Source organism: Hypomesus nipponensis, chromosome 10, assembly GCF_054491055.1.
Source record: "Hypomesus nipponensis isolate SF chromosome 10, ASM5449105v1, whole genome shotgun sequence".
In the NCBI taxonomy this organism is placed as follows: Eukaryota; Metazoa; Chordata; class Actinopteri; order Osmeriformes; family Osmeridae; genus Hypomesus; species Hypomesus nipponensis.
In genome coordinates, this window is record NC_140370.1 from 5,377,604 (window position 1) to 5,404,287 (window position 26,684).

At 44.3% G+C, this 26,684-nt stretch overlaps 5 protein-coding genes across 7 annotated transcripts; 2 read left to right on the forward strand and 3 right to left on the reverse strand.

Moving 5' to 3' along the window:
* Positions 1-403: 403 nt before the first annotated feature.
* Positions 404-3,700, reverse strand: rpl5a (ribosomal protein L5a). The gene is made up of 8 exons (XM_084706876.1): positions 3,592-3,700; positions 2,964-3,033; positions 2,702-2,817; positions 2,426-2,560; positions 1,787-1,989; positions 1,405-1,582; positions 1,018-1,106; positions 404-585 (listed from the first exon to the last, which is right to left on the reverse strand). The coding sequence occupies exons 1-8, from the start codon at positions 3,592-3,594 to the stop codon at positions 483-485; spliced, it is 897 nt and encodes a 298-aa protein (XP_084563002.1). The 5' UTR covers positions 3,595-3,700; the 3' UTR covers positions 404-482.
* Positions 3,701-8,692: 4,992 nt separating this feature from the next.
* Positions 8,693-10,787, forward strand: LOC146270951 (zinc finger protein Gfi-1-like). The gene is made up of 6 exons (XM_084707975.1): positions 8,693-8,804; positions 8,933-9,124; positions 9,297-9,688; positions 9,778-9,915; positions 10,016-10,181; positions 10,340-10,787. The coding sequence occupies exons 1-6, from the start codon at positions 8,693-8,695 to the stop codon at positions 10,516-10,518; spliced, it is 1,179 nt and encodes a 392-aa protein (XP_084564101.1). The 3' UTR covers positions 10,519-10,787.
* Positions 10,788-11,357: 570 nt separating this feature from the next.
* Positions 11,358-16,974, reverse strand: rpap2 (RNA polymerase II associated protein 2). Its single transcript, XM_084706925.1, has 12 exons — positions 16,834-16,974; positions 16,554-16,596; positions 16,304-16,418; positions 16,037-16,135; positions 15,830-15,895; positions 15,645-15,733; positions 15,477-15,512; positions 14,321-15,374; positions 14,011-14,105; positions 13,777-13,857; positions 13,577-13,645; positions 11,358-11,862 (listed from the first exon to the last, which is right to left on the reverse strand). The coding sequence occupies exons 1-12, from the start codon at positions 16,886-16,888 to the stop codon at positions 11,718-11,720; spliced, it is 1,947 nt and encodes a 648-aa protein (XP_084563051.1). The 5' UTR covers positions 16,889-16,974; the 3' UTR covers positions 11,358-11,717.
* On the forward strand, positions 16,897-22,361 carry glmna (glomulin, FKBP associated protein a). Of its 2 annotated transcripts, XR_014767114.1 has the most exons (20): positions 16,897-17,009; positions 17,379-17,454; positions 17,727-17,852; positions 18,014-18,127; positions 18,224-18,332; positions 18,444-18,705; positions 18,857-18,956; positions 19,417-19,598; positions 19,749-19,802; positions 19,917-19,947; positions 20,079-20,168; positions 20,247-20,288; positions 20,448-20,521; positions 20,612-20,696; positions 20,813-20,922; positions 21,092-21,155; positions 21,240-21,375; positions 21,532-21,617; positions 21,724-21,963; positions 22,079-22,361. XR_014767114.1 is itself a non-coding variant. In XM_084706927.1 (19 exons), exons 2-19 carry the CDS (start codon positions 17,416-17,418, stop codon positions 21,811-21,813), a joined length of 1,794 nt encoding a protein of 597 aa, XP_084563053.1. In that variant the 5' UTR covers positions 16,897-17,009; positions 17,379-17,415; the 3' UTR covers positions 21,814-22,361. The 2 variants fall into 2 exon arrangements, 1 of the variants encoding a protein (XP_084563053.1); XM_084706927.1 differs by having other exon boundaries at positions 21,724-22,361.
* An 83-nt stretch (positions 22,362-22,444) lies between these two features.
* On the reverse strand, positions 22,445-26,462 carry cdc7 (cell division cycle 7 homolog (S. cerevisiae)). Of its 2 annotated transcripts, none has more exons than XM_084706928.1 (12): positions 26,293-26,462; positions 25,930-26,033; positions 25,759-25,845; positions 25,519-25,654; positions 25,316-25,409; positions 25,095-25,237; positions 24,703-24,997; positions 24,452-24,553; positions 23,688-23,869; positions 23,466-23,548; positions 23,237-23,386; positions 22,445-23,084 (listed from the first exon to the last, which is right to left on the reverse strand). In XM_084706928.1, exons 2-12 carry the CDS (start codon positions 26,018-26,020, stop codon positions 22,756-22,758), a joined length of 1,692 nt encoding a protein of 563 aa, XP_084563054.1. In that variant the 5' UTR covers positions 26,021-26,033; positions 26,293-26,462; the 3' UTR covers positions 22,445-22,755. The 2 variants fall into 2 exon arrangements, with proteins under 2 accessions (XP_084563054.1, XP_084563055.1); XM_084706929.1 differs by having other exon boundaries at positions 24,934-24,997; positions 26,293-26,461.
* Positions 26,463-26,684: the final 222 nt, after the last annotated feature.

Genomic DNA, 26,684 nt, shown 5'->3' on the forward strand with positions numbered 1-26,684 from the left:
GAGAAACTGAACATTTTACATTTAGCATGCGTTTATCCTAATAGATCAGGCCTTGCATCTAAATATATATTGTTTACCATTATTTGTTTTCACTATCAAAATGGGCCCTCTGACCTTGAGGCCTGAAGAGTCTTTGCAGCAGACCATTTCCATGTTTTATGTTATTATGAGGCGTATTTCTTGTCTGTTGTTACTCTCGCTTCACTCAGCTGACTAATAAAGCTGTAGACATTTTAGAACCAAGAATAAACCATTTGAGATGGACCTTTTTTTGTTCCACACTGTCCTCCATCCTGGAAGCACCTTCAGTGCAGCAGTTCACTAAACCCCATTCCGATCTCTTTCACACAAGTTGTGGAACACTTGTTTGCCAAATCAGTAGTTGGAATTAAGACGCATACAGTTTAAGGCATTGCAATAAATGTATTTGACCAATGTGTAGCAGTGTCTGTGGAGGGGGACTGGTGCTGGGAGAAACATCGCTAGCCGTCCGCAGCCTCTTGTTCTTGCGCTCGTAAATAGCTGGCTTTCTTCTGGGCGACACGGTCCTTCCTCTGTGCCAGGGAGAGCTTGGCACGGTTCCACCTGCCAGGGCAACAACAAAGACGGAATTTACATCCAGCACAGGAGTCATGATTATTACCCGTTCCTCATTCTGTTCGGTGCTATGACAATCTAAACATTTGCCTGAACTTAGCCTCTTCCAAAGTAGAGGGCTTGCCCTCAGACACACTGAACAACACAAAAGACCGACGTTAATACGTTTCGTTTAAAGTTGTCTTTCATTTCTGGACCTTTTCATATTTCTGTCTGTCACCAAGCATCCCTGCCTGCTGTGGCAGACAGACAGACAGGGATAGAAGGAAACAGGTTTCTGTGTGCAGGGGGAACGACAGGACAGCACCAAACAGGCTGCTCTGAAACTAATCCTGCAAATGGAGATCCTATGAGATGCACTTCAAACAGTATCCATCTCCAGAGTTACGTTACCAAAGCAACAACAACAAAAAACCTCACCTCTTCTTTTTGACGTCTTTTTGGGGTTTCTTGTCATGGACGGGGTTCTCTCTGATCGCGGCGTGTGCTTTCTTGTACATTTCCTCAACCTGAGGTACAGAACAATAGATTAGTCATGGTAAGGCAGGTATGCTGACATCACAGTCAAGTGTACTACATCACTTCCTGAGGGCTTCCCGTCGCTTCTCTCAGCCCCGTCTTGAAAGAACAATAGCATCAGCCAAAGCAAATGAAGGACCAACTACATTTTGCTCAGCATCTTTAGTAACATCATCAAGAAGCAATGGGATCAGGAGTCTCGCAAACACACTAAGGTTAGGACACAAACATTTAGGGTTACATTTACCCAGATGTTACCCAGGTGGGACAGGTGTCATGCAGTCTTACCGTGTCTGGCGTGACTCCATTCTTTATGAAGCGTGAAAACTGTTTCTTGTAGGCCTCCTCGTCCTCCTCCATTAAGTAACTCATGTAATCCGACACGTTCATGCCCATGATGTGTTTTCGGTGCAACTCTGCATTGAACTCCTTGCTCTCTGCATCATAACCCGGGAAGCGTTTTAGGCTGCAAGCAAAAAAAGAAAGATCAAAGTAAGTCTGATGTTGTACACAGTGTATTGAACAAGATGTCTGAAACTAGTTTTAGTATTGAACTGACCAAATCCTTATGCTTGCCTTCTTCCTTTACACAAGGCACCACAATGATTTGAAGCAAATGGTTCTCTATCTGGGATTCCTAACGGTCAAACGGCTGTAGCTTCCATCTAACCTGTGAGGAATGGCCAGTCCGCCGTCGACCGCACCCTTGAGAGCTCCAAACACTTTGTTTCCTGTCGAGGTTCTGGCGAGGCCTGCGTCCAGGTAGCAGGTGAAGGCCCCGGGCTTCCCGTCTACACTCTCCACGTTGAACTCATCTCCCGTCACCTCCACCTGGCCCTCGTACACCTGGTCCAGCCCAAACTTGTTCAGCAACTGACGGGCGGAGGAGAGAGGTTAGGATGAACCACGCATTTGAACATTGTGCAAGACGAGCAACATTGGTTCAATATTTTGTAGGATCACTTATTTGGAAGCCAGTTAACATTTAACTGCGTGCAGTGCGAGTCACCTGATCTGACTTCCCCCCCAAATATATATCATTACCTATTTTTTCACTTTGTTTACCTTCAGCTTTCCACACATACGTCAATTAATAATGTTGGCAATGTTTGTCTTAGTCAGTGTAACAAGAGCACAGGCCATGCATCAGGAGGTCCACAACTAAACCGCTGACAAGCTAGACTTGACTGGCTACTGGTCCCAATACACACACACACACACATTGTGAATGAATGTCTTTGCAAATGGGCAAGAATAGGCCTGTGAATGGTATGAAGGCCCGTGTGCGTGTCTGGGTCACCACTCTCACCCTGCGAGCCAGTAGTAGGCCTGTGCAGTAGGCTGCTGCATAGTTGGTAAGTCCCACAGTGATGCCATACTTTGGCAGCTCATGCGAGTAGGCCGCACACACAATATGGTCACCTTCGATCTTGGCGTAGGCAATCTGAAACCAAAATAAAAGTGATGAGGGGTTGGAGAGAAGACATGTCTGCTCCAGTTTACTATTCCATTCAGGTCTACATTTGTTTATCGTGAATCCAGAGCCGTTTTACACAGATAATGAGTGAGTGTGTTCATAGCTCACCTGACAGCAGATGTCTCTGTTGGAGAACCTCACAATAATGCGGTACTTTGGCGTGTTGTACTTATTCTTATCTTGAATGACCAGGCGCTTCCGAGCAAAGTAGTCAGTCTTCCCCTCTGCCCAAAATAATCAATATGATGTATTGGTCAACATATTAGTCTATGTGTCCATCTTGTTAGTGAAGCATCATTACTCCTGTGTGAAACTCTGTACTGTCTATGAAATAGCTTAGTTTGGATGAAGCATGAGCACAATGTCTTACCTCTCCTTCTCCTGAATTTAACTTGGTACCTCTTAAAGTAAGCCTTGTTCTTGACGACTTTGACGAAGCCCTGTGAAAAGAAAATATATTTACTGGTTTTCTGAATGTATCTGGCCTATGCTAACAGATTACCCGGTGTTCAAAGACCCAGCTTGCTAGATGACTAGTTCCTAATGTCAACATATATTACGGTACTTGCTTTTACTATGATCTTAAATAGGAAGCCATATGTTTAGGCTACAATTTCAAGAAAGAATTAGGAGTAGATCATAGGCTTTTTATCATTACTTTACCGTTAAAGCAGGCCAACGAGCTAGAACGCCCTACAGTTTTGCCTTAACGTGAAATTCCACGTCAATAAAATACACAACCAGTTGTAAACTAGCTGTCTGACAATACATTTGGACGGATTGGAAGTTGATTTCTAACTATCCAACAACTTTCATATCTGTCAGAGGCCATTGTGTGCCACGCTGGAACCCTTCCTTCGTTTAGACCCGTGAATCATTAATCGCAATCTATCATCATCAGGCTACCAAACAAACATAATCCCACACAACATTGTCATATTCAGATTGACTAACATTGCGTGTGTCATGTTCACATTAAATTATAATGACAAACTGACCATTTTCGTAGATATTCAATATTCTTCGCCGTTCAGTATTTTCACGTATGCCGGAAGAATTGCTGACAAACCAAATTTTCAACAGACTGCAAATACTTTCGCCCCCTACCGTATGGGAGGTTGTCTTTGTTTAAAAAATCATCCCCTCCAACACCAGCAGAGGACAGCACCATCCTCATAATTGAAGCATGTTCCGATATACTGCGAGATCATTCCCCTCAGGGTCAGGGTTTAACTTTGGGTATTTTTTTTTTTTTTTTTTTTAATTGATGTTACATAACATCTGTCTATAACATGGGAGGTCAGATGGCCGCGCTTTTGGGGAGTCGGCTGTTAATTAGATTAGGGCTGTGCAAAAGGACATTGTGTCCTTGGGCAAGCCACTTCTCCCTACTTGCCTCAGGGAGAATGTTCCTGTACTTACTGTAAGTCGCTCTGGATAAGAGCGTCTGCTAAATTACTACATGTAAATGTAAATAACTAAATAGCTATTTCCCCATCTTCTCGAAAATGATTTGTACTGCATTGTGAAATAATGACTCAAGGATTTGTTGATCCATAAGGTCACCATCACAGGGACATGGTTAAAGTTCCCGCCCATTGAGTGGGCGATTCTTACGGGTCCCCCACCCATTAGTATGAATCAGGGTCTCAATGTGATCCTGTCAAATTCACCACACCTAAGTGTGAGTTGTTGTCTGTGTGTGTGTGTGTGTGTGTGTGTGTGTACAGCATGTGTATGTGCTAACAGCATGCCACTGTTTGGTCAAGAGGATCCCAAGAAGTAGATAAGAAACTGTGAGGTGGTTCGTTTTCAAAAGGATGTTTCACTAACAATGAAGGAGCAACTGTGACAGCTCCTGATGCAACCCCTTTCTCCCCCTACCCAACCCTAAAACAACACGTTTTTGTGAAATGAGCAATCGAACATCCTATTCCAGTGTTTACATTTCAACAGGCCATCAAACTGTCGCATATCTAAAAGAGACAAACAATTCCTATCCACCGCCTTGCAAAATGATGTCCAGGGGACGGTTGCACAAAACACCTTAAGTTTTTTCCTTAATTATGACACTTAGGGGAAATTCTCCTTAGCTAAGGGATTTACTTAAGGGTGTTGCACAGACTCCCTTAAATGGTTTCTTTAGCTAAGGAGAAACGTTAAGGGATTTACTACATTGAACATCATTTCACAGCAGTCAAATTTGACTGTTTCCACAGAGACCGAGTTTGTTCAGTTGCATCGCTAGTGCACCTCCCTACAAAAGCCAGAGTAGGCACACCTTGTCTAAACCCAAGTTTGCTGGTGAGTGGTGCCCCTCCCCATGAGCACTCAGCTGTGATTAAATTGTTCCGTTTTTTTCTGCAGCAGTCACTCTTTGGTCAGTATTACTCCATCGGTCATGGTCATATTCAACACCGTTGCAGTTTATTTGAGATTTTTAAAGCAGTGTCTTAATCTTTCTGAAATAGGAGATCAATCCAGTCAGAGTTTGACAGCGTTTTCACCATCACATGACAGAGAAAGCCAGTGGATTCAACACTGAAGGAACAATATTTTCCATATTTTCAATGGGTGCAATAATACCTTTCTCTGTCAGTGCTGATGTTTCTTCTTTTGCTGGTATTAGTGTCACAATTTCATGCTCAGCATACAATTGGACATTTTAACTTTTTTTTTAATGTTACAGGTTGGCAATTGACAACTGCACATGACTAACTTTAGTAGATTACTGAATTTGCCGTGTCAGAAATGGTGTGGAGATAATCAGTGTATGCAAAGTGTTTCCCTCATGCAGTTCCTTCACACTTTAACCACTGTTTAGCACCTTGCAAGGACAGGCAACCATGTTCTCATGGGAAAGTCACTAAAACACTACAGATTTGGATGCTCTATAATCAGGTGCATGTGTAAGGCTTATAGACTGCAGTTGAAAATACTAGGCAAAACAATCATATAATCTATGTACCAGCATTAGGCTGAAGCTCATGAGTACTTTTGGACTTGATTCATGGGAATTCAAGCTCACTGTGACCGCACAAGATCCAGGAAACCCAAAAAAAGTGTGGGGCCCGTGGTTGAACCCTAACCTTCCAATACAGAGTTGAAACAATGCTCTATAGAGGGGTACAATAACCAGGAAGCTCTGAGAAGGTTTCCAGCAGTTCTGCTCCATGAGAGTTCTAGTAATTGGTCACTTGGAAAATTTACAGCCAGAAGTTGGCTGGTTGACCAATAAGGGGACGTGCTGATCACAATGATTGATGAGGGTCTCACGTCTAGAAGGTGGTGATTTGTAATCTGTTTATGCCATCCAACATGTCAGTGGAAATGTGAAACAAAATAGCATTTTCTTTAGTCAATTTATTATTCAGATCTTGCAAAAGGAAAATGTTTAGTGAATTATTTTTTACTTTTAAAGCAATGAGATGCAGACAAAAAAAAAAGGTAGACAGATATTCTGTAAATATGTTCACTGTTTCAATAAACTCTTTGACCTGCGAAATAACACAACTATATGAGATAGATGAAGTGTGAATTGGACCCTAATAATTTTTCCTCATAATCTCTGATTTACTGGTTGGAATGACACTGGTTGAACTCATAACAGGAGTAAAAACAAGATGTTATAACCCTCAGGGAGAGGAGCTGTCTTGTGGTGTGGACTGCTTCATAAATCATGCATTGTGTTCTGACTCTTTACCCTATCTGGAGTGAGCAGTTGGTTAGCTGAGGGTTTGATCAGATTTGTGTGTGTGCGTGTGTGTGTGTGTGAGAGAGAGAGAGAGAGAGAGAGAGAGAGAGAGAGAGAGAGAGAGAGAGACAGAGAGAGAGAGAGAGAGAGAGAGAGAGAGAGAGAGAAAGAGAGAGAGAGAGAGAGAGAGAGAGAGAGAGAGAGAGAGAGAGTGAGGTAGAAAGAGTGTGTGTTTGTGGTGTTGTAAGGTGCCAACAGCATGTCATTTATGTGTAGTTGGGTAAGAGGAAACAGCGAGGGGGATAAGATAGTGTGAAGTGGTTTTCGAAGAGATGTTTCAACACAGAAGCAACTGAGGCTGCTCCAGACCCATCCTGTATGGAAATGGATCAGGTCATGTTTAGTACGTTTGACTGTGTACACACAAATAGGGTGTCCGTTCTCACATTCCATTAAGATTTGGATCAGATCTGAGGACTAAACATAACCAGACTCCATGGTAAGAGCCTTATTATCCTCAGACCCACATTTGTTAATAGTCTTTTGCAACAAAGGAAGTAAACATATGTAGATGATAGTCACCTGCTACCTATATTTCTAGCAGTATGGACAGCTAAAAATGGAAAGGCTTCACAGCGACATGGTCTATGTTTATTTCCATAGCTCAACTCTGTATTTTCGAGAGGATTGAAAATGCTCTGCAAAAAAAGACAATGTCAAACTCGTATCACTGCACCACTTTGCATCTATTTTAATCACATAAGGCTGTGAGAGACTATACAGTGTCACCATCAAGGCGCTGAGAAAGGTGTGGGGAGAGTGGTGTAGAGGCCGTGAGATTAGAGAATTGTGACCCGCTCTGACAGCTTCTGTGGTTGGTTTCCTGTTCCGACTCAAACAAAACAGAACAGTGCGTTTTGCACGTTTACTCTTTACCTTAGGCCTCTCTCAACTCTCTATCTCTCTTTCTGATTAAACATCACTGCAGTTTTGTTTAGTTGGCAATCACTACAATCATTAGGCTACTGCTACCAATTTCACTGGCTAAAATGGTCTTCCTACAGCACTGGTTAAGTGTAACTGTATTTGCATCACTTGCTTTGTAAGGTCAGTTGACTTTCTCTCTGAGAATTATTGCTGTACTGCACTTTATGTAATCTCACCAGTTTAGTCCATGTGTAGAATCAACTAATACTTTGGATAATATATATAAGTACTGTCAATGTCCTCTACAAAAATATGTTCACAAGTTCATAAGTCAGTAGGAGTGTGTAGTCCATGTTTCAGCACCAGAATGGACCTTCCTGTCTTTCCGCTTAGGTTGTTGGGATCCGTAATGTCTCTTTCAGAATTCGGAATCCAGAGCTGTTGGAAAGGTTCTTTAAAGTTTTCAGTTAGAAGTAAACATTATCAATGTCAAAAGTGTTAATTGAGTGTGAAACAATATCCTTTAATGAATCAAAGCTAAGATCAGATTGTGTCGATGTTGTGCCAAAATTGTTAGATCATACACATCAATAATGTTGCTATGTAGCCTATGACATGTTTCAATTATTATTGATTGGGTTAACAAATCCATATTGTGTTTTGAAAGCAACCACTTTGGTTCAGAACATGTGCTTAAAATTTGTATTTGCTATCTCAACTTGCAGGTGCACACAAAAAAACTTTTCTCACATGGAAAATAAATCGATATCTCTTGGCTTTGACTCAACCTTGGATGCGAAAAGCCTAGCAATGATTTTCCTTTGAAGCTTTCTGATTTTAAGAAAAAACATTTACGGTTTTTATAGAAATGGCAATGGAGTGAGGACCCGAATCTGTTGTGGGGAAAAAAGTTAGCAAAATCAATCGATACAGGTGTGCATCCGCGAATCCCCACTGTAAGAGATACCCCAGGTCCCCATTCACAGGCTGCTGCACGGACTGGGCAGTCAACGCTGCATGCATGTGTTCGTGCGTAAAGGATATCACCGACAAGCTAGACGGATAACCGGTATCACTTACACTGATACGGGTCATTAAAGAGGAGTGTGAGAGACAGTTGCATAGGCCTGTAAAAAACGTCCAATAAACGATCATAGGACTAACCAGTTATACACCTACACTAATCAACCCGTTTTTCAATGCTTTTCTTTATCAGCACGTTAGGAGCCTATCACAGACGTGCTCACCAGTCATCATGTCACTTCACTATTAGACTATAAACAATTTGGCCACCTTCCCAATGACACCTGGTGAACGACAATTTGGCTTTGCGCATGCTAAATCGCCTGCCAAAAATCCCTGGATCACCTATCAACCAATGGTGTTCAAATCTTTTCAGAGATAAAGACAGGGCGGTGTGGACAGGAGGATTTTACACAACTGACCTCAGACCTTGAGAACAACCAGCGAGAGCAACCATGCCAAGGTCATTTTTGGTGAAGAGCAAACGGGCACATAGTTACCATCAACCCAGATACCTGGACGACGAATATATCAAATTGGATACTATTTTAGCTCATGTATGCGCAGGTATGTAAATGTATAGCCTGTTGCTCCTGCATATTATTTATTATCTGTAAATAGGCTACTATCCAGATGGAAACAAAATCATAGGCAATATTTTCATGTCAAATAATAACATTCTATGAACAATATAGAGACCCAAGCTCAGGTTGAGTTCGCAGAGAACTTAGAGCCGGATACCCACAACCATGACAGGCTGTCCCCCGAGTCCAGGCTGGTGCGCACGGCTGACCTTTCCTGCACCTCCCCGTTGAACTGCGAGGGCAGCGTGTGCGACCGCGCAGCAGATTACTACTGGTGTTCCCCGTGTTCCCCATCATCGCCTGGTCAGTTGAATATCCTCAAAGCTGTGTTATTTGTAGTTTTATTCACCACAACTAGGCTTTTACGCGCTAGCTTTCCCTACTTTTTCTTCTTTTTTTTCAACATTTCGACATGTCATATGTATTGTAGATTTAATTGTAGGCTAATTTGTTTCATATTCAAAATGATCTACAGATTCGGAGAAATGTTTCACTCCGTCAACAGACGATGCTCATCATTTCACTGTCCCCTATCGCCCTTACGCATGGACCTGTTCAGGCTCCGAGCTCAGGCACCTTATTCAACGAACATATCAACATCTGCCAAATAACATGGAACCTGTTCCCATGGGCATCTATGGGCCAGACGAAAGAACCGAACCCTCCATTTACTCCCAGCGGGGCCACACGACAGGATTTTACCGAGAATATTCCTCTACAGGACTCCCTATCCACATGCGGGACACTGCCGAGTTATATCCAGATCTCAAGCAGAGGACCACGGTCGCAGAGGTCAAGTCTGAGTCGGATCTCAATAGTTCCAGTATGGAATCAAGCAGATCATACAAGTGCATGAAGTGTTGCAAGGTAGGTTTATTACTTATTTGGTATTACATTAAGTTGATGACTAACTATACACTTTGGATGACGCAGAACTGTTTAAAATTTACCGTCAGGTATTCTCCACTCCGCACGGTTTGGAGGTCCACGTGCGTCGATCTCATAGCGGCACACGACCCTTTGCATGCGAGATTTGTGGAAAAACTTTTGGGCACGCGGTGAGCCTAGAGCAACACAGAGCCGTACACTCACAGGTATCCCAATATAGAGCATAAGAGTATATTTATTGGTAAACGAAAATGAAAATAAGCAAAATAAAGTGTACTAATTTTGTATAACGATTTATATTAACAGGAGAGATGTTTCAATTGCAAGATCTGTGGCAAAAGCTTCAAGAGATCGTCTACATTGTCAACGCACCTGCTCATCCACTCAGACACACGGCCTTACCCCTGCCAGTATTGTGGGAAAAGATTCCATCAGAAGTCAGACATGAAAAAACATACATTCATACATACAGGTAATGCACCAGGTTCATTGTGTTTTTAGACTAAACATCATCGTTAACTTGTTCAAGAAGGTTGCCAAAAGTTCAATAACGAGTGCATTACGCAGAACAAGATCCGGATTTAAAGTCGAAACTTTCATAATGCATACTTTGTTTACATATCCATGTAGGCGAAAAGCCGCACAAGTGCCAGGTGTGTGGAAAGGCCTTCAGTCAAAGCTCCAACCTCATCACGCACAGCCGCAAGCACACGGGGTTCAAACCCTTTGGATGCGACCTATGTGGTAAAGGGTTTCAACGCAAAGTGGACCTGAGAAGACACAAGGAAACACAACATGGACTGAAATAGCTGAAAAATATACATCTTAAACTCTGTTGATAACTGGTTCAGATGGACAACCGCTCCAAATATTAGCTTATATGTAGGCCCACTGTTAGTCATTTTATTTTAACTTCTAAATGCAGTTTTTCCTTGACATTGTATGCAATTGGATTCGTTGATTTTGTTAAAAAATGTATAGGTTTTCTCAAGCCGTATATAGGCTATGTTTGTTTCCCTAGGTTTTTGTAATATATTTTTGATATCGTTTAGGTTATGGTGGTAGGCGAACTGTCAAGTGACCATCTGGCTTTGCCCCCAAAATATTTAAAGTTTTGACATTTTAATGTAAAATAATTGTGTTTTATGTTTGGGGAACGGTAATAATTAATTAACTCTACACAACATTACTTACGCATACCCTTTTCTTATATTGCAAATTTTGCAATAATCCTGGTTTTTATTATCAGTAACCAGAAAATAACAGAAAATGTCTTAACAAGAAATGAGCCTTATCGATTGCTTCAGAACCGTGGTCAAATCAACATATACATTTTTTGAAAATAGTCTCTTAAGACTGAAAGGCACATTCATATTAAACTATTTTCTAAACAAAAAACACATCTTTCAACTTAATGACATGAAACAAAGTTTTAGGCCTCGTTTTATTTTACTCTGCGCGCGCCAGCTGGTCTAAACCAATATTTTCTCTCCCAAGCTTTGTTAGCACACTTCAAACAAATTAAATTATGACACCATAAAGTTCCTGTGAAGGAAGTCTGGAGGAAAATAGCGTCACCCTTATTGTCCAATCATTTAAAAGGTAGCCTAAAAGGCAATCGGGAAGGACAGACATTTTTATACTGTGGAAAACCAGAGTGTAATTTATTAGGTTGTACAGAGACAGGGTATAGGTTTAACATGTGGTGTTTTAAACTCTTCTGATTTAGACATCTATTCACAGATTGTGTACACAGTGATTAGGCATTACAGTCAAAGTCATAAAAACAGAGGAGACTGCAAAGACCTGATCTACTAAACTTGGAAGAACTTAACAAATGCACAAATCCACGATTCAATAATGTGCATTTTAATGTTTTGAAAAATATTTGTAAATGAGTTAAGGACCAAAGAATATAAACACAAGATATTCCATTATACAGTTGTTCAGTACATGACTGCACAAGCACCCCCTGTCTCTAAATTATATCATAAATTTGGTATGGGTGTCAGTGAGATGGGGTCTTGAACAGCTGTACTAAGCTCTGCAGGTCTTGAGCATTGATGGCGAGTTCGTCCATAAGAGTAGACAGGTACTCTACAGACCCTGGGCTCTCAAGGGCTTTCTGTACCTCTGGAGACACCTCCGATATCCTGCAACACATGAAAACACCCAGATAAACAAACCCAACAACCTGCTACATACAATTCACCACATTACAACAGTGACTACACATCAATCCTGCTTTTGGTTGTCACAATCGTTTTCAATTGGTTTAATTGGCGGGTGAGGGAGTCATTCTCAGAAGGGCCTTGGGGTTCCTGTCACGTCACTCCACCATCCCCCTCCCTGCTCTTGTGCATGTGTATGCACGTGGAGCTCCGGTTCAGTCCTGGTCTAGTGTTGCAGGGGCACCATACATTATTCAGATGACCTGTACAAAAGACTCCAGACTAACTTTACAGCTGCCACACAGCAGACAGATACAGCCACCCAAATTATTCATGAGGGGGGTAGAAACAGTAGGACCAGGAGAAATACACAACATGAGACGTGTATCGTTGCTTGAGGGATTAGTGGATGATAAACTCGCAGAAGCCCTTTAACAAAATGGGTTTAATGTCCGTGAGCCAGACACACTTCTGTGGCAACAAAGACTTCATTTGATCCTTGCGCATGAAACACTACAACCAAATAGATTCCGAAACAGTTCAGATAATTGTAGGAGTATAGTATTTATAACTAAATCCGCTTGACAATGACAATCCATCTCGTCTTATTTTTGGTTTGTCACACTACGATGGCACACAAAATAAGGTCATCTGAGTGGATAAAGACAACCTCTTTATTTTGCGCAATATTAGTTGCAACAGCAGTCCGCATTTTGAAAGTCAGAGAAATAAATAAATAAATCAGAGTTTGTTTATGGCTCCGTGTTCCTTCTGGTGGTGTACAGATCAGTTAGGGGTCAGGTGGAATGTTTCCCATGGCCTTCCTGTGTGTGTGTCCCTACATCACGGATCTGGAGGAGGGCCATCAGGTAGATAAGACTGCAGAGCCTCTGTGTGTACACAGACGGGAGCAGCACGGAACTGTCCGCACAGCGCCTGCTCGGATTGCAAACTTCTGGGGAATCTGGGGAAGTAGTGGACGGTCGCACACACACACACACACACATACTCACTCACTCACACACACACACACACACACACACACACACACACACACACACACACACACACACACTCACACTCACACACACACACACACACCATCTGGCGCAGGGCAAACAATGCCCTCTTCACACTCTGAGCCAGGCCTTAAGCCATAGAGTTTGTTTTTTGGTAAATACTTATTCTAGCTAATATCACCTCATCCTACCCAAGTTTCAGCCATTTCCCCTAGGGGATGAATACAGTCCTACTCTATCTATCCTGGGGCAATATGGGAAGGAGAATGCAAGACTCACATTGCAAACCTTGTAGGTAGACTCAAGGTGAGACTTTCAAAAAACTATCCCCTGGTTGTGGTTGTGACGTGTGAAAACTACACTTATGATTTTTACTTTTTAAAATTGCAAATTGCCCATGGCACACACGTGACCACACCATGGGTATGACTGAGGTACAGAGATATAGTCAAATCTGTCAGCATGCAGTTTGCTGAGAGGGTGTTCCTTGAGGAAAACAGTGATCCCTGATTTCCTCTGCACTGCTATTTGACTAACTCAACAGAAGCTCAGGCTCTCCAGCTGTCCCTGCATAGCATACAACACAGGGACGCACACACACACACACACACACACACACACAGGGTCACGTACACACGTACACACACACGCGCACACACACACACAGGCTCACGTACACATGGAGGAGCACCACAGCAATCAGGGTCCACTCGGGGGTTTTGTGAATGATGTTGGTATTGGTGAATCTGCCAAGCAAAACAGAGAGAAGGATTTAAACATGGTATTCTGGTCGTTGAAAGTCACTCAACTCCCTCGACCTCTCTCTGCACCACCTGACCATCATGTGAAAGACACTGTTTGGCACGTTGGGTCTGACCTGAAGGTCCGCACCAGACTGCTGAGGTCACTGAAGACGTCACTCATGGTGAGACACAGCGGTCCCAGAACAACTCCGAGACTGAAGTCCACGTACAGAGGACAGACACGGAGACACGGAAGTACAAATATTTGTAATATACATACATATATATAATATGGAAGAAACATATATACAATATATATGACTGAATTTGACAGCTCCATGCCTTCCATGACATTGTGTAGACATCACCTTCTTGTGAGTTTCTCAATGGCTATACGCTTCTGGATGAGGTGCTGGGCATGGGAGTCAACCAGAGGGAGAGATAGATCCTTCCCAGACTGGTCCTGGAGCATTAGATCAGGAGGAGGGAGAAAAAGATGGGAATGTTTAAAAAGATAAACAAGACACTCGAATATATATAAAAAACCATATATGATAATCTAATGAAGAAAGCATCTGCATTTGGAAGGTATAGTGCTATCCTGTATAAACAAACCCTTATTCAGAGCACCCCCTTATGGACACTGGCACTCACTGCAAGCTGTTTCAGAACACTCACCTCTGAATCTCCATGCCCAACATTCTGAGGCAGAACATGTCTGCCTTTGTAGAACTCTTTCACCCTCAGATCCTGCTCCTCCGTGTGCCTACGCAGGGTGTGGTAGTCTGGGACAGGAGCCGAGGGTCTCCAATCCCCCCCAAGGTGCCCAGGCTCTCCCCCCTGGCCCTTGGCTTCCACCACATCGTCCAGATCATCTTCATCCAGCTCCTCCTCCTCCTCCATCTTCACCTGTCTCTCTGTCAGTGGTGGGTTAGAGTTGTGGTCTGGACCATATAGAAACTTCATTGTTTCTTCAGTCTTCCACTCGCTGAAGTTCCTGTGCAAGCCTTCTAAAAGGTTGACATGGATCAAGTCCGTCAGTATCTCCGTCTTCAGGAGACCACAGAGCCCAGCCGCTCCTCTCCTGCTCATGCCCACCTGGGTGATGTCAAGGCCGGGCAGGGGATGTGATGCAGGAGGGAGGTTATTGTGTTGTGGAGGAGTTGGTTCTGGGGGGCCTTCCTGTCTACAGTGTGTTAGGGTCGTGTCCCTGTGTACAGGAGGGTTGGCTGGGACTGCTCGCCTGTCCTGCATGGTGCAGTGTCTCAGCAGATCAGCAGCCTCTTCCACAGACTGGCCCTCTGGAGAGCCTCTCTCCTCCAGGAGAAGTGGCTGCTCGCTGGGGAGCCTAGCCCCTGATGTGGGATGTCGGGGTCCAACAGACTCCGTGCGCCTCCCTGTTTGGGATTCCCTGGACTCCTCCTCAGTCTTTCCTTTCTCCTTTCCCTTCCTGTCCTCTCGACTCTCTCCGCCGACATTAGCCCTTCCAACTTTTTGGAGCCCGGTCTCGCCAGTGTTCTTTGTGGGCAGCTCGCCCCAGTGTACCCTTGGTCCGGGTGGTTGGGAAACCCCACTGGAGTCAAAGCCCTGCTCTTCGTCACTGCTGTCACTGTGGCTGAGTCCAAGAGGGGAGCGTCGGGGGTCTCCGGGGGCCTCCGAGTCCACCGGGTTTTCAATGTCCTGCTCTCTGAGACGCCGTGCCCTGAGCTTCACCTCCTCTCCAGCACACCCACTGCAAGCAGGGGAGAGAGAGGAGAGACGAGGAATCCGTCAAGCATCACTGGAAGGAACTACGGAAGATTCTACATTCTCAAAGAAACTAAAATAGACATACCTGTCCCCTCTCTTCATTAGAATCACTTGTGGAAGACTGTAGACAAACAAACTTGATTAGCGGTGAGACCAGGGACTGAGGAGGACCATGTCAGTTGCTTTCCTCCAACACTATATGGTATGTTCACTACAATGTCCCATTATAGAATGAAAGGCAGCACTCTCTTACCTCTCATGGTGCCTCAGCCATAGAGGGATGTTTGGTATCTGCAGCTCAAAAGCTTTGGAGGCTTTGTAGCAGAAGTTACTGCAGAAGCACTATATAAGAGAGACAATTCAATTTGTCTTAGTCCATCACCCCTTTTTTTTTTTTTTTGCTCACTGTCTTTGGCATGTCTATTTCACAATGCTCACCTTTCGTTCAGTAATGTCATAGACTTTATTGGTCTTGGTGGAAATGTTGTACTTTTGATGAGGAACCTAAAAAAAACATTTGATCATTGAAGGTTAGACTTTTTTGTTGTTGCATTGATCCATGGTCAAAACCTCCATATCACCCTTGTCATAGCTCTAAGGAATGGTTGTTTACTCCTTTCAACTGTATGAATACCTGGAACTTACATTTCCCAGTTTACTGGAGCAGACAGGATAGCCACACAGTTTTGCTATGGCTCTCTCCTCAATTGTATCTTTGTAATCACCAGTGGTAATCAACCTAGCCTACAGACACAGATTAGTGGTTAGTAATCATTTTAAAAACACAACACACCTGCTTCATGGATAGAAGGGCACACACACTGATGATTAACACAACATGATGCTAACTTGGCCACTGAGCCAGTCTTCACAAAATGAGGACACATTTATCGAGAGTTGTACTGTACTTACACAATCAACCAGAACGTCATCTGCCACGCTATCCTCTAGTAGACGTTCAACCACCTGCAGGGCCCTCTTCTCCAGTTCAAGCTTCTCTCTTAGGGTCTCCGTCACTATCCCTCTCCTGTGAGCGGACAGGAGGACCATATTAGACTACACGTGTTTAATTAACTAATGTTTTTATTTTGCAACTGAGGAATAACCCGCAACCTAAACTTTAAACAAAGCTAAAATAGATACAATCAAAGGTAGAAAAAACCTTGTTTCTTCTATAGCAGCCAGAGAAGAAACGGCATTCCCACCTGAAAAAAAAACAATTCTCAACGTAGGTAAATTACTGACCTAGAGGAACTTGTCAGTATATCAACTTTACCACCAAAATCTTGGCTAGTCTACAGACAACCTCATTTCCTGGTAGTTTACTCAATAAATTAGCAAGATATCTAGCATGTTTTTATGTTTTCCGATAACCTTCATACCCACTGGTATTCACAAACACGTCGTGTCATTATGTAGTACTATCTTCAACAAAAACATACCCTTTATTCCAGATTTTAATGAACGTGAGCTACGTTTTCTCTGTCCACTCTCCATGTTTTCTCTGTAATGCCGGTGACGTTTCTACAGCAAGTCGCTAGGGTCAGTTTAGACATACGCTACAGAATACTTCAGAAACCCATGCGACTATCTGTCTGACACCCTCCCTGTTAGACTTGTAAGTAAAACATTTTAACAAATGTATTACGTTAATGAGCACCGTCAACCATGGCCTTCCGAACCTACAATTGATCAATTACATTATACGAATGGTGTCTATGTAAACTGCAATTAGCCAGCTAGCTATATCATTTTTTGCATGACAGTCAGCTAGCTAGTCTAGCTAACTACGCACAAACAAAGCATGTGTCAAACACACTTGAGTCACTTTGATGCATTGTTGGTGTAGCAAACCGAATAGTACTATAGTGTATAATATCTTGTTTATATAAATATTTAAATTAATTTAAGGTGATAATGTCACTCAATGCTTGTCACTCATATTTGACTATCATATGATCGAATGTGCATTTTTTGTTTCTTACAGAAGTGCTATGGACAGCGACTGAAGCACTGCAGCAAGCATGGCTTTAGAGCAACTCAGTGATGTCGTCCAGAGATGTGTAAGTACTAGAGAATGTGATGATGCCAGAGAGGGAGCGAAAAGTGTTGCAACTGCCTAAACACTGAGTTTTACTTACATAAAAAAGAATCAATGGGATGGGCTTGATATGTCTAAACGGGAAGTTGTATAGGTATTCTCGACTTCATGCTCAAGTCTCTCCCTCTCTCTCTCTCTCTCTCTCTCTCTTTTTCTCTCTCTCTCTCTCTCTCTCTCTCTCTCTCTCTCTCTCTCTCTCTCTCTCTCTCTCTCTCTCTCTCCACACACACACAGCAAGCTGTTCAAGAGGACAACTACACATCGGAAGATTATGATGTGTTCCAGATTGCAGGGCGAGCCTGCATAGAGGAGGGAGACAGTGCTCAGGTCTTGAGTATTGTTGTAGATGAGAAAAATAAGGTGAGGGGAAGGTGCCTGGAATTGCTATCAGGCATTCCACTCCATTCAAACACTCTTTGTACTTGATAATAAGTTTAGTATACTGGTTTCTGCCAATGCATATCCTGTTCATGGTCATTGTGTTTGCATTACTATGTACTGTCCTCTCCTCCTGTGTTTAGGACATTGTGAGATGTATGGGCTGGAATCTGCTTGGTCCTTTGGTTCAGATTTTGCTAAAGAAGGAAGACAAGAACCTTCCACACTGCCTAGCCATCTTCACACACCTCGTGGAGGTGTGTTTAACATTCACATGGTCATTCCTTATGAGACTCACTCGCACAGTTAGACTCATCGTATACGCTACCGTGCATCATCCTGTTATTGGTTAGGTTTGCAGTCCAAAAGAGCTGCTGGTTGGCTTGTTGGAGCAGGTAGAGGAGGCCCACCCTGACTCCATCTCAGAAACGGTCATCCTTCTGCTGATGCCTCTACAGAAAGGTAAGCAGAACACACAAACACACTATCCCAGGGCTCTAATGAAAAGCAAGCAACATTCATGTCAACATAGAGCAGGTGAATCATCTTGACCCATGAAACAACCCTCCCCAGTGCTGCTGCGTCTGGGGAGCCGGAAGGCTTCCTCGGTGGGCATGGCTCTCTCCACCCTGCTGGGCCAGGTGGCCAGGCTGCCCGTGCCCCAGACCAGGGAGCAGGAGGAGGACGATGTGTTTGGCCTGTGTCGCTGCTGCTCCACTCTGCTGGTCTTCGCCAGGCCCTTCGTGGCGGAGGCCAAGCAGAACCTCCAGGCCCGGAGCGGCACGCTCACTCACACGGCCAAGGAGGATGAGCTGAGGACGGAGCTGCTCAAGTTGTGAGTCAGCACGGCTTCCCTGGACTGACGTGTCCAGGCACGTTGACAAGGCCCAGTCATTTCCGATTCCCCCGAGCGAAATAGCTTTGTGGGCGTTGTTGTTGTTGTTTATCGGTTGACCCTTCATCAGAGCCGTGTTGTCTGTGTCTAGTTGTATGAAGTGTCTGTGTGAGCCGCTGTTGGAGGTGCAGCTGAGGGATCCAGCCACTCTGCCAGAGTCACCCCTTAGGGATTTTGCCACAGAGATCCTGGTAAGAGGTTTGGAAAAAGATGCACTTCATGCTTTTCCTGTCTGTCCCAACTTCATCTTCCTCTTTTTTTTTTCACTGAGGATGGGAAAAGACAGTGTTGCTTAACCATTCTGTTAGTGGCACAAGACCCCTTTAAAATTTCACTCTTCTGAAATACCATTTCCCATTTAGTTCAGTATCCGACTTGGGGATGTCTTAAAATTGGATAATTTTACCTATAAAACTAAGACTGATTCAATAATAAGTTTGTATCCATAAACCAAACTAATTACTTACACAACTTTACTGTCAGGGCCCTGTAATGGAGATGTGTTGTATCCTAATACTAAAATATGTGAATATCCATCAGAGAGTAGATTTGTTACACCAACATTGAAGCCGCTATCACATTACTACCACATCATTGACCAAGAATACTCAATAATATCATTGCATAACGGTTCTTTTGCGTCTTCTGCAGGATATTCTATCGGGCATTGGTGAGTCCATTCCCAACCTGCTGTGCCATTCTCTGCTGTGTCGGAGGGAGGTGCCAGGCTTCCTAGAGGAGGAGGTGCGCTACCCTAAAGAGTCCCTGGCCAGTCTGGCCTATCTGCTGTTTGTCCAGCACCTAGCCATGGACACCTTCCCCTCAGTCTTCAGGTAAGAGACACCAGCCAAGGTACCCTAAGATGGAAGTAGCATAGTACCCTCGTAACTCTGCGTCTACATGGAGCATTGTATACTGTGTGCACACAGGGAGGAGAGCCTGAAGCCTGTAAGTAACCCTGTTGAATGTTGTTCCACTTTCAGCCCTGTCTTTATTCTTCAGTGTAATATGGATTACGTCAACCTCTTCTTAAGCAGGTACACTTTTGGTTGTCTTCCTCTTCCCAGTGTTGCAAAAAACTACCCGGGTGATACTTGAAAATACATTTTTGGGTGTGTTTGCAAATCTAACATGATGTCTCTTGTTCCTAGAACGGAAGAATTTCGACTGCAGAAAGGACTGGTAAGTTTGCTGGTACAATGAGCTCAGATATAAATAAATACATGTATTCAAATGAATAGAAAATGAACACATTTCAAGGAACACTGTCAGTGTTGACGTTTCACCCAAATGTCTCTCTCGTGTTCCACCAGGACCTGTATGAGAGGAGCCTGGCCCGTGTGGAGGACAACAGTCTCCCTGTGCAGCTCCTGGAGCTCAAGTCCTTCATCAGTGTCCCTCAGGTCAGACTGCTGCCCACTATCTTTATTATAGAGTGCATGTCCATCAGTTCACTGATTAGTGTCTACTTCTCATTTCAGAACCTGGTGAAAGTCATGACGTTGTGCCCGATACAGACCCTGGTAAGTGCTTCATTGTCTTGGATATGACTCTTAATGTCGTAATTTTGCCTTGTGAAAAGGTTATGTAATTATTTTAAACGAGCTCTGGTGAGATACGGTATCTGTTTAATGAGGATGTGGCTGTTTACTATTGGCTGAGAGTATGTCCCTTGTTCACAGAGAACTAAAGGGCTAAAATTGTTGCAGTTGAGCATCGATAAGTTTGACACCGAAGCCAAATACAAGTTCTTCCAGTAAGTTTGCCCTTCTATAAAGGTTTGGACACCCTGTATATTACCTTCTTCCTGGAACAGGCTGATCATTGTCATAACATCCTATTTCAGATGTATGCTGAAGATAAGTCACCACTCAGGGGTAGAGGGATACATCATCAAGAACATCAGAAACCAGATTGACTTTTCACTAAAGGTAAGTGAAGAAGCTTCTTTTCTCTCTTTGACTTTTCCCTCTGTTAAGAATCCCCCCCCCGCGCAGACTTGGGTGTGCAGGGGAGTTGCTAACGCGGCCGTGTCTCTGCTTCTCAGCCGGGTCAGGGGAACGAGTGGTTCCTGGGGCTCCACCTGCTCCCCCTGCTGCGCCTGGTGCTGTGTCTCCCTCAGGGCCCGGAGACAGACCTCCTTCAGAACCTGGACAGGTGAGCCATGGGAACCCACTCACCAGCCTCTGAGCATGTCACGTCAGCAGGCACGGCAAAATGCTGAGATGCCGCCATGAGTACCAAATCCATTCAGGAGGCAAACCTATTGTCGATCCAACCCGCACGTTGGGCACACTGGAACCCGAACATGTTTTGTGCTCCGCAGGGTCATGGAGTCTCTGAACCTCCTGCGGTACATGTTGATCAGAGACAAGGAATGGGAGAACCAGGTACCACCTCCTTACCTCCTGGTGACGGCTCCTCCAAGCTGCTGGAATGGCATGCAAACGTAATCGAATGTCTCTGGCTTTCAGACGGGGATTTGGACAGAGCTGTATAAGATAGAAGATAACTATATGAAGCCGTTGCGTGTGGGGCTCAACATGTCCAAGGCTCACTATGAGGCTGAGCTCAGGAGCACCAAGGACAGCCAGAGGACCAACGCTCGAGGTAAAGACTCTCAAAGGAGACGCGCCACTCAACTGTTACAGCAGCAAATTAGCCCGTGCTCTTGTGTTATCTTTGTGCAAGAAATTGAATTACAGGAACTCGACAAACCCACAGCATGTTATTAAAGCCAGCTATATTTTTTCGGAGTTTATTTAGCAGGATCCCAGATACAGGATTCAGTGTGCTCTGTCAATGTGGGGAGTGAGAAGTTGCCGAGCATGACGCCAGAGATGCAGCTACAGGTAGGATTTTCGGGGAGGGGCAATTGAATCATGCTGCTAACAACATGTTGTTATACCGTCTTTGTAATCCCATGGCCGGCTTGTCTCATCTTTCCTTGTCCGATAGGTTCTTCACTCAGCCCTGCACACGTTCGACATGATTGAGAGTGTCCTCGCGCGAATCGAGGAAATCATCGAGGTGAAAGACAAAGCGTGAGCAACCGTGGCAGCTGCAGTCTCAGAGCCAGGTGGCCTGCCACTGTGTCGCGCCTGCCACTTCCACCAGCCATGGAGCCTCGTTTCCTGTAGGTCTCTGGGCCTAATCGACCTCAAGTCTAACTTTCTGGGGTCATGATGCAAAGTTACAGTACGTGATTGAGGTTGTTACGCACTTTTGTCATTTGTTATGGAATGAACAGCTTTAAGCTTCAACTAGCAGGACAAGACTGTAACTTCTTTAGTTATGTCATTTCACTAAACAGGTAGAACGTTACCCTTGTCCCCCCTGTTGTACTGGATGTTCAGAATACCTTCCTGTGAAAATCATCAGATGTGGAGCGAGTGTAGGGGTAATTTTTTTTACTCTTAAAACATTGTAAATGCTAGATGTGACTTCCATTCATTCATTTGTATTATGGCTTTGCTTTCACAATTCCTTTGCTATTCTTCGTACTTGTCATTTTGTTCCCCCATACCAGCTTTCTTGGCTTACTCAGGTAAATCATGTCATAGTGTGGATAAATACAGTCTACCCTTTCTAACCCAGATGTGTGGTTTGGATCTGTAGTTCTTGAATGTAATTTTTTTCAAAATGTTTATTAGAAAGTCTACACTTTTCCAAATACATGTCATGAGCAAAAATATTTAATAAATAGAGGTACAACAGACAATTCAAGCAGTCTCACACACACACATTCAAGTTGAGACGGCTCATAGTTTGGCAAAGGGACAACAAGCATAATCACATCCTCTCCAACAACATACTTAATAAAACATCCTAGTCATTGACATCAACAGGCAGTGGTTCAAGTTAAAAAGTCCACATATCCAGTCATAACTCATGTTATGGCTAGGAATGGAGGCCATGGCAGTTTGATGCCAACATTCCAGCAAACAATACTATAACAGCAGAACATGACACACAAGTTCCAAGCGGGTGTCAGAAGAAGCCTGTGAACAGTGGATGATGCAGTGCCTGCTGGGCTGTGATCCGTGTGGCTGGATTCAGATCCAGCAGTCTGTCCAGGAGGTCATAGGCCTCCTCAGGCACCTGGTCCCAGCCCCCCCCATCCTGAGGTTCTGGAACATTCTCCTCAGCGCTCCTGCCCCCTGGCTCCTGCGTGGGGGGTTCCTGGGGGTTGGCGATGTCTCTGTTGGGGGGGTGAAGGGGCATGGCCTCATCGTCTGGGGACGGCCTCCCTCTCAGGGTCTCACACAGAGTCCTCAGGTCCTGGCGAGGGAGCTCACAGCTGCACGTCACCGCTTTCCCTGCAGGGACAAACAGTACGTCATGGGAAACATCTGTCTTTTTACAAAGGGCGCCATTCTTCTCAAGCCACAAAACATGATTAAAAAAAAATCTGTTAAACGCTACACAAGCCTCACTAGGGTGTGATTTGAGTGATTCAAGTTGACCGTACCAAACTCCTTTGCAGCCTGGGTGGTCTCTCTGGAACCCCGTATGGTCATGATCTGGGCGAGGGCGATGAGGTCGTCATTGGCCTTGAAGAATGGGTAGCGGCCAGTGAGCAGAGAGAGTAGGATCACCCCGGCTGACCAGATATCTATGGCTACGCACAGGAGACAGTTGTAAGGGCCCGGCCTGGGCGCGGCGGGGTGTGTGTTCTGTGTGTAAGGGTGGCTCCTCACCTGTTCCCTGGTTGGGGCATTTGGTCAGGACCTCTGGAGCTCTAAACCCTGGAGTGCCAGCCCTGGGTGCCACTTGCTGTTTCCTGTGGGAGACAATATCAGGATTCTGTCAAGCTAAGAAGTGACTGCCTCTTTTTCGAAAGCAATAAACCCTGACTGGCATCATCCACAACAGGAGTAAATAGATGTAGGTTCAATCCACAGGAGGTTTCAAGTCCTCACCTAGACATACAGACGTTGCAGACACGGTCAGTCATGTAGCAGTTGCAGGTGAGGCCCAAGTTAACGACGGGGGTCCTTGGTTGTTTTTGGCTGCTGGCTGGGGTCCTTGCAGATAGAGGGTGCCGGATGACAGAGACAAACGTCCGTGCGGCAGGGTCCTCAGTTTTAGACGGCTTTACCAGCTGACCAAACAAAGAAAAAAAGATTTGTATTGAAGCTTTTGTCTGTCAGTCCTTTAGAGCAGCGGTCCCCGACCCCCGGGCCGCGGACCGGTACCGGTCCGTGGGTCATTAGGTACCGGTCCGCAGAGAAAGAATAAATAATTACATTATTTCAGTTTTATAAAAAATAAAAATAAATGTATTTTTCATGCACCTTAAATATTTGTTTTTGTGTTGCGTCTTATTTTGAAGGCATGTTTAAATATTACCATAGCGACCAGAGAGTGTTTGGGGCAGAGCGGGGCAGAGCCGCAGAGACATGGACATAATAAGGGCAGAGAGGATTCATGTTATGTTGTTGGCACGATGTTACGAGGCCGCTGCTAATAAAGTTGCATAAGAGTACACAGTGGATTCACGTTTATTATTGTATTTAGAAAATGCCACCGTTTGTATGCCGGTCGTATCATTTTATTTTATGTATTTATGCGCCACGCCTTAAAGGCCGGTCCGTGAAAATATTGCAACATTAAACCGGTCCGTGGCGCAAAAAAGGTTGGGGACCGCTGCTTTAGAGTAAGAAGAGAGAAAGTTAACAATCACCTCTATCTTAGTGTCTGCTGACTTGGCAGGGACAGGGGTGCAGCTGTTGAGGTTCCTCTCTCCAAACACGGCCCGTGGGGTTCTGCACAGACCTGACAGCTCCTGGACAGACAGAAGACACACAACTCACCCACGAATCCAAAAACAATCCATGAGCACTGACGGTAACATCACTACAAAAAGCGGTGTAAAGGGGACGTGTGTAATGGGACAGTAGCCAAATCTAGTTAGAGCTGTACACCCAGTGCCACCTTGGTGCGTTTAGTGCGGTTGGTGGAGGCGAGTGTGGCCGCTCTCTTCGCCACGGGCTTGACTGAGGTAGAGGAGGAGGAAGAGGAGGAGGGTTGAGGTGCTGTGATGGTGGTGGGGTGCTGGGGGGGGGTTGACAGTGGTAATCTGGTGGCCCTTGGGGGTGGCTGTGCTTGTGGGGCCTTCTTCCCTGTGGAGCCCACACCCCTCTGGGTGGTCCTCTGCTTCACCACCTTGAGCAGCTCGATCTGGGTGTCCACGGTGCCCTGGGCCAGCCCAAAGTCCACCAGAGCAAACCTGCAAAGATGACCGACAGCAATGTGATTTTCTTGCTCATGAACAGTCGGGTATTCAAGCGCATTCAAGTCATACAACTTCACTATGTTTTCATTACGTTTTCTCCTGGCGGTTGTACAGGAAGTTGGTGGGCTTGATATCTCTGTGAATGATGCCAAACTGGTGGATGTGTCTGAGGGCCTTGAGCAAGTGGTAGATGTACAGACGCACCTCCTCAAAACTCAGGGAGCCAAGGATGTCCTAGGGAGGATAAATGCCATTAGTCATTATAAAAAGTAAGTTGTGTACATTATGTGGCTTGTGTTCATGGCCACTTACCACAAAGGGTTGGTGCTTCATATAGGGCATGACAATCACCACATGGTCGTCTTTTCTGAAGCAGTAGGTCACCCCCATTACGTTTTCTCTCCCCCTGAACAATCAAATATGGGAATAGAAAACTTAGACATGTTATTGATCCTGGTTTTAGTTTACATTGCAGTTAACTCAAGAGTGTTGTGACCGTGAGGGTGGGGACTCACCCAGCCACAGTAAGGCACTGGAGCTCAGCCGCGATCCTCACGGGATGGCTGGTGGGGATGAGGTGCTTTAAGGCAAACTTCTCTCTCCTCCCGTCTATCAACTGAGCTTCACCCAGGTACACTGAGCTGAAGGTTCCTGACACACAAATACATTATTTAGGTTGACTGTTTTAATTTGCTGGTAGTTTGGGTAGAAATGAATCCTTAAAATGCAAAATATGTCTTGAGGTAATATCCTACCTTCACCAATTTTGTCGGTGATGCGAAATACTTTAGAGAGTTGTGGCACGGCCTTAAGTAGGTACTCTATGTCCGTCTCCACATCCCCTGGAGCCAGATATAACATGCCGTTTAAGTACATAACATGTAAACCATACATTGATAGTTAGACTATACTGACATCAGACTTACTTGACACTTTCCTTCCTCTCTTTTTTTTGTCTGCTTTAACGTGGCCATCGATGCTCTGGCTGTCATTGCGAGATGGACCAGTTTCTTCCATGGCTAACCAGACACTTGTTGGATATCAAATAGAGACGAATGCAAAGATTAACATTTCTGCAGGTGGCAAAAAAACTAAACAGAGGTCAGGTACACAAATAAGCGGTGTGATATCTTGCAAGCAGTTGAAAAGTGCAAATTTACTGTACGAAGTTTGCTAGCTATGTTACTCCTTTCCAAACAAAGATAGCTAACTCTGTCATGTTACTTAGGTCGAGATGACTAGCTAGATTAGCTATGCTTGCTAGTTGAACGAACACAAACACAACTTACCTTGTATAATAAAGTTGGTTGGCTTAATAGTTGAGCAGATTCAAATGATTTATATCAGACACAAAGTAAAAGCATACATGTTTTACACAAGGAATTACAACCGACAGTTTCAGACATATTTCCTAAAACTCTGTCTCTTCTGTGGTTTTGTCCGCCAACAGCAAACTCCGCGCTAAAACTGACGCGGATTGACGTCACGTCTGTGAATAGAGTCATATGTAACTTGGCACAACTATAATAAAGGTTATGCTAAAAACATTAAACGTAAAAGCGAAATTAGATATTTAAACGTACAATCTATCTGTTATGACAATAAACTAACGTTTAGGCTATACAGTATAGGGAGCAGTCTTGTAGGAATTCAAAGAATAGTTATATATAACAAAAGGTTT

Excerpts from the sequence above, each read along its gene's own strand:
- glmna (XM_084706927.1), top strand. The coding sequence starts at position 17,416 with ATGGCTTTAGAGCAACTCAGTGATGTCGTCCAGAGATGT. Across the intron at positions 17,853-18,013 it reads TTGTAGATGAGAAAAATAAG|GACATTGTGAGATGTATGGG; the intron begins GTGAGGGGAAGG and ends TCCTGTGTTTAG. Across the intron at positions 21,156-21,239 it reads ACAAGGAATGGGAGAACCAG|ACGGGGATTTGGACAGAGCT; the intron begins GTACCACCTCCT and ends TCTGGCTTTCAG.
- rpap2 (XM_084706925.1), bottom strand. The coding sequence starts at position 16,888 with ATGGAGAGTGGACAGAGAAAACGTAGCTCACGTTCATTAAAATCTGGA. Across the intron at positions 15,734-15,829 it reads ATGACATTACTGAACGAAAG|TGCTTCTGCAGTAACTTCTG; the intron begins GTGAGCATTGTG and ends TCTCTTATATAG. Across the intron at positions 13,858-14,010 it reads ATTGAGAAACTCACAAGAAG|TCTCGGAGTTGTTCTGGGAC; the intron begins GTGATGTCTACA and ends CGTGGACTTCAG.
- rpl5a (XM_084706876.1), bottom strand. Across the intron at positions 2,561-2,701 it reads ACAGAGACATCTGCTGTCAG|ATTGCCTACGCCAAGATCGA; the intron begins GTGAGCTATGAA and ends TTTTGGTTTCAG. Across the intron at positions 586-1,017 it reads AAAGACGTCAAAAAGAAGAG|GTGGAACCGTGCCAAGCTCT; the intron begins GTGAGGTTTTTT and ends TTGCCCTGGCAG.
- cdc7 (XM_084706928.1), bottom strand. The coding sequence starts at position 26,020 with ATGGAAGAAACTGGTCCATCTCGCAATGACAGCCAGAGCATCGATGGC. Across the intron at positions 25,846-25,929 it reads GAGAGGAAGGAAAGTGTCAA|GGGATGTGGAGACGGACATA; the intron begins GTAAGTCTGATG and ends ATCTGGCTCCAG. Across the intron at positions 25,238-25,315 it reads TGAAGCACCAACCCTTTGTG|GACATCCTTGGCTCCCTGAG; the intron begins GTAAGTGGCCAT and ends TATCCTCCCTAG.
- LOC146270951 (XM_084707975.1), top strand. The coding sequence starts at position 8,693 with ATGCCAAGGTCATTTTTGGTGAAGAGCAAACGGGCACATAGTTACCAT. Across the intron at positions 8,805-8,932 it reads TTTAGCTCATGTATGCGCAG|AGACCCAAGCTCAGGTTGAG; the intron begins GTATGTAAATGT and ends TGAACAATATAG. Across the intron at positions 9,689-9,777 it reads AGTGCATGAAGTGTTGCAAG|GTATTCTCCACTCCGCACGG; the intron begins GTAGGTTTATTA and ends ATTTACCGTCAG.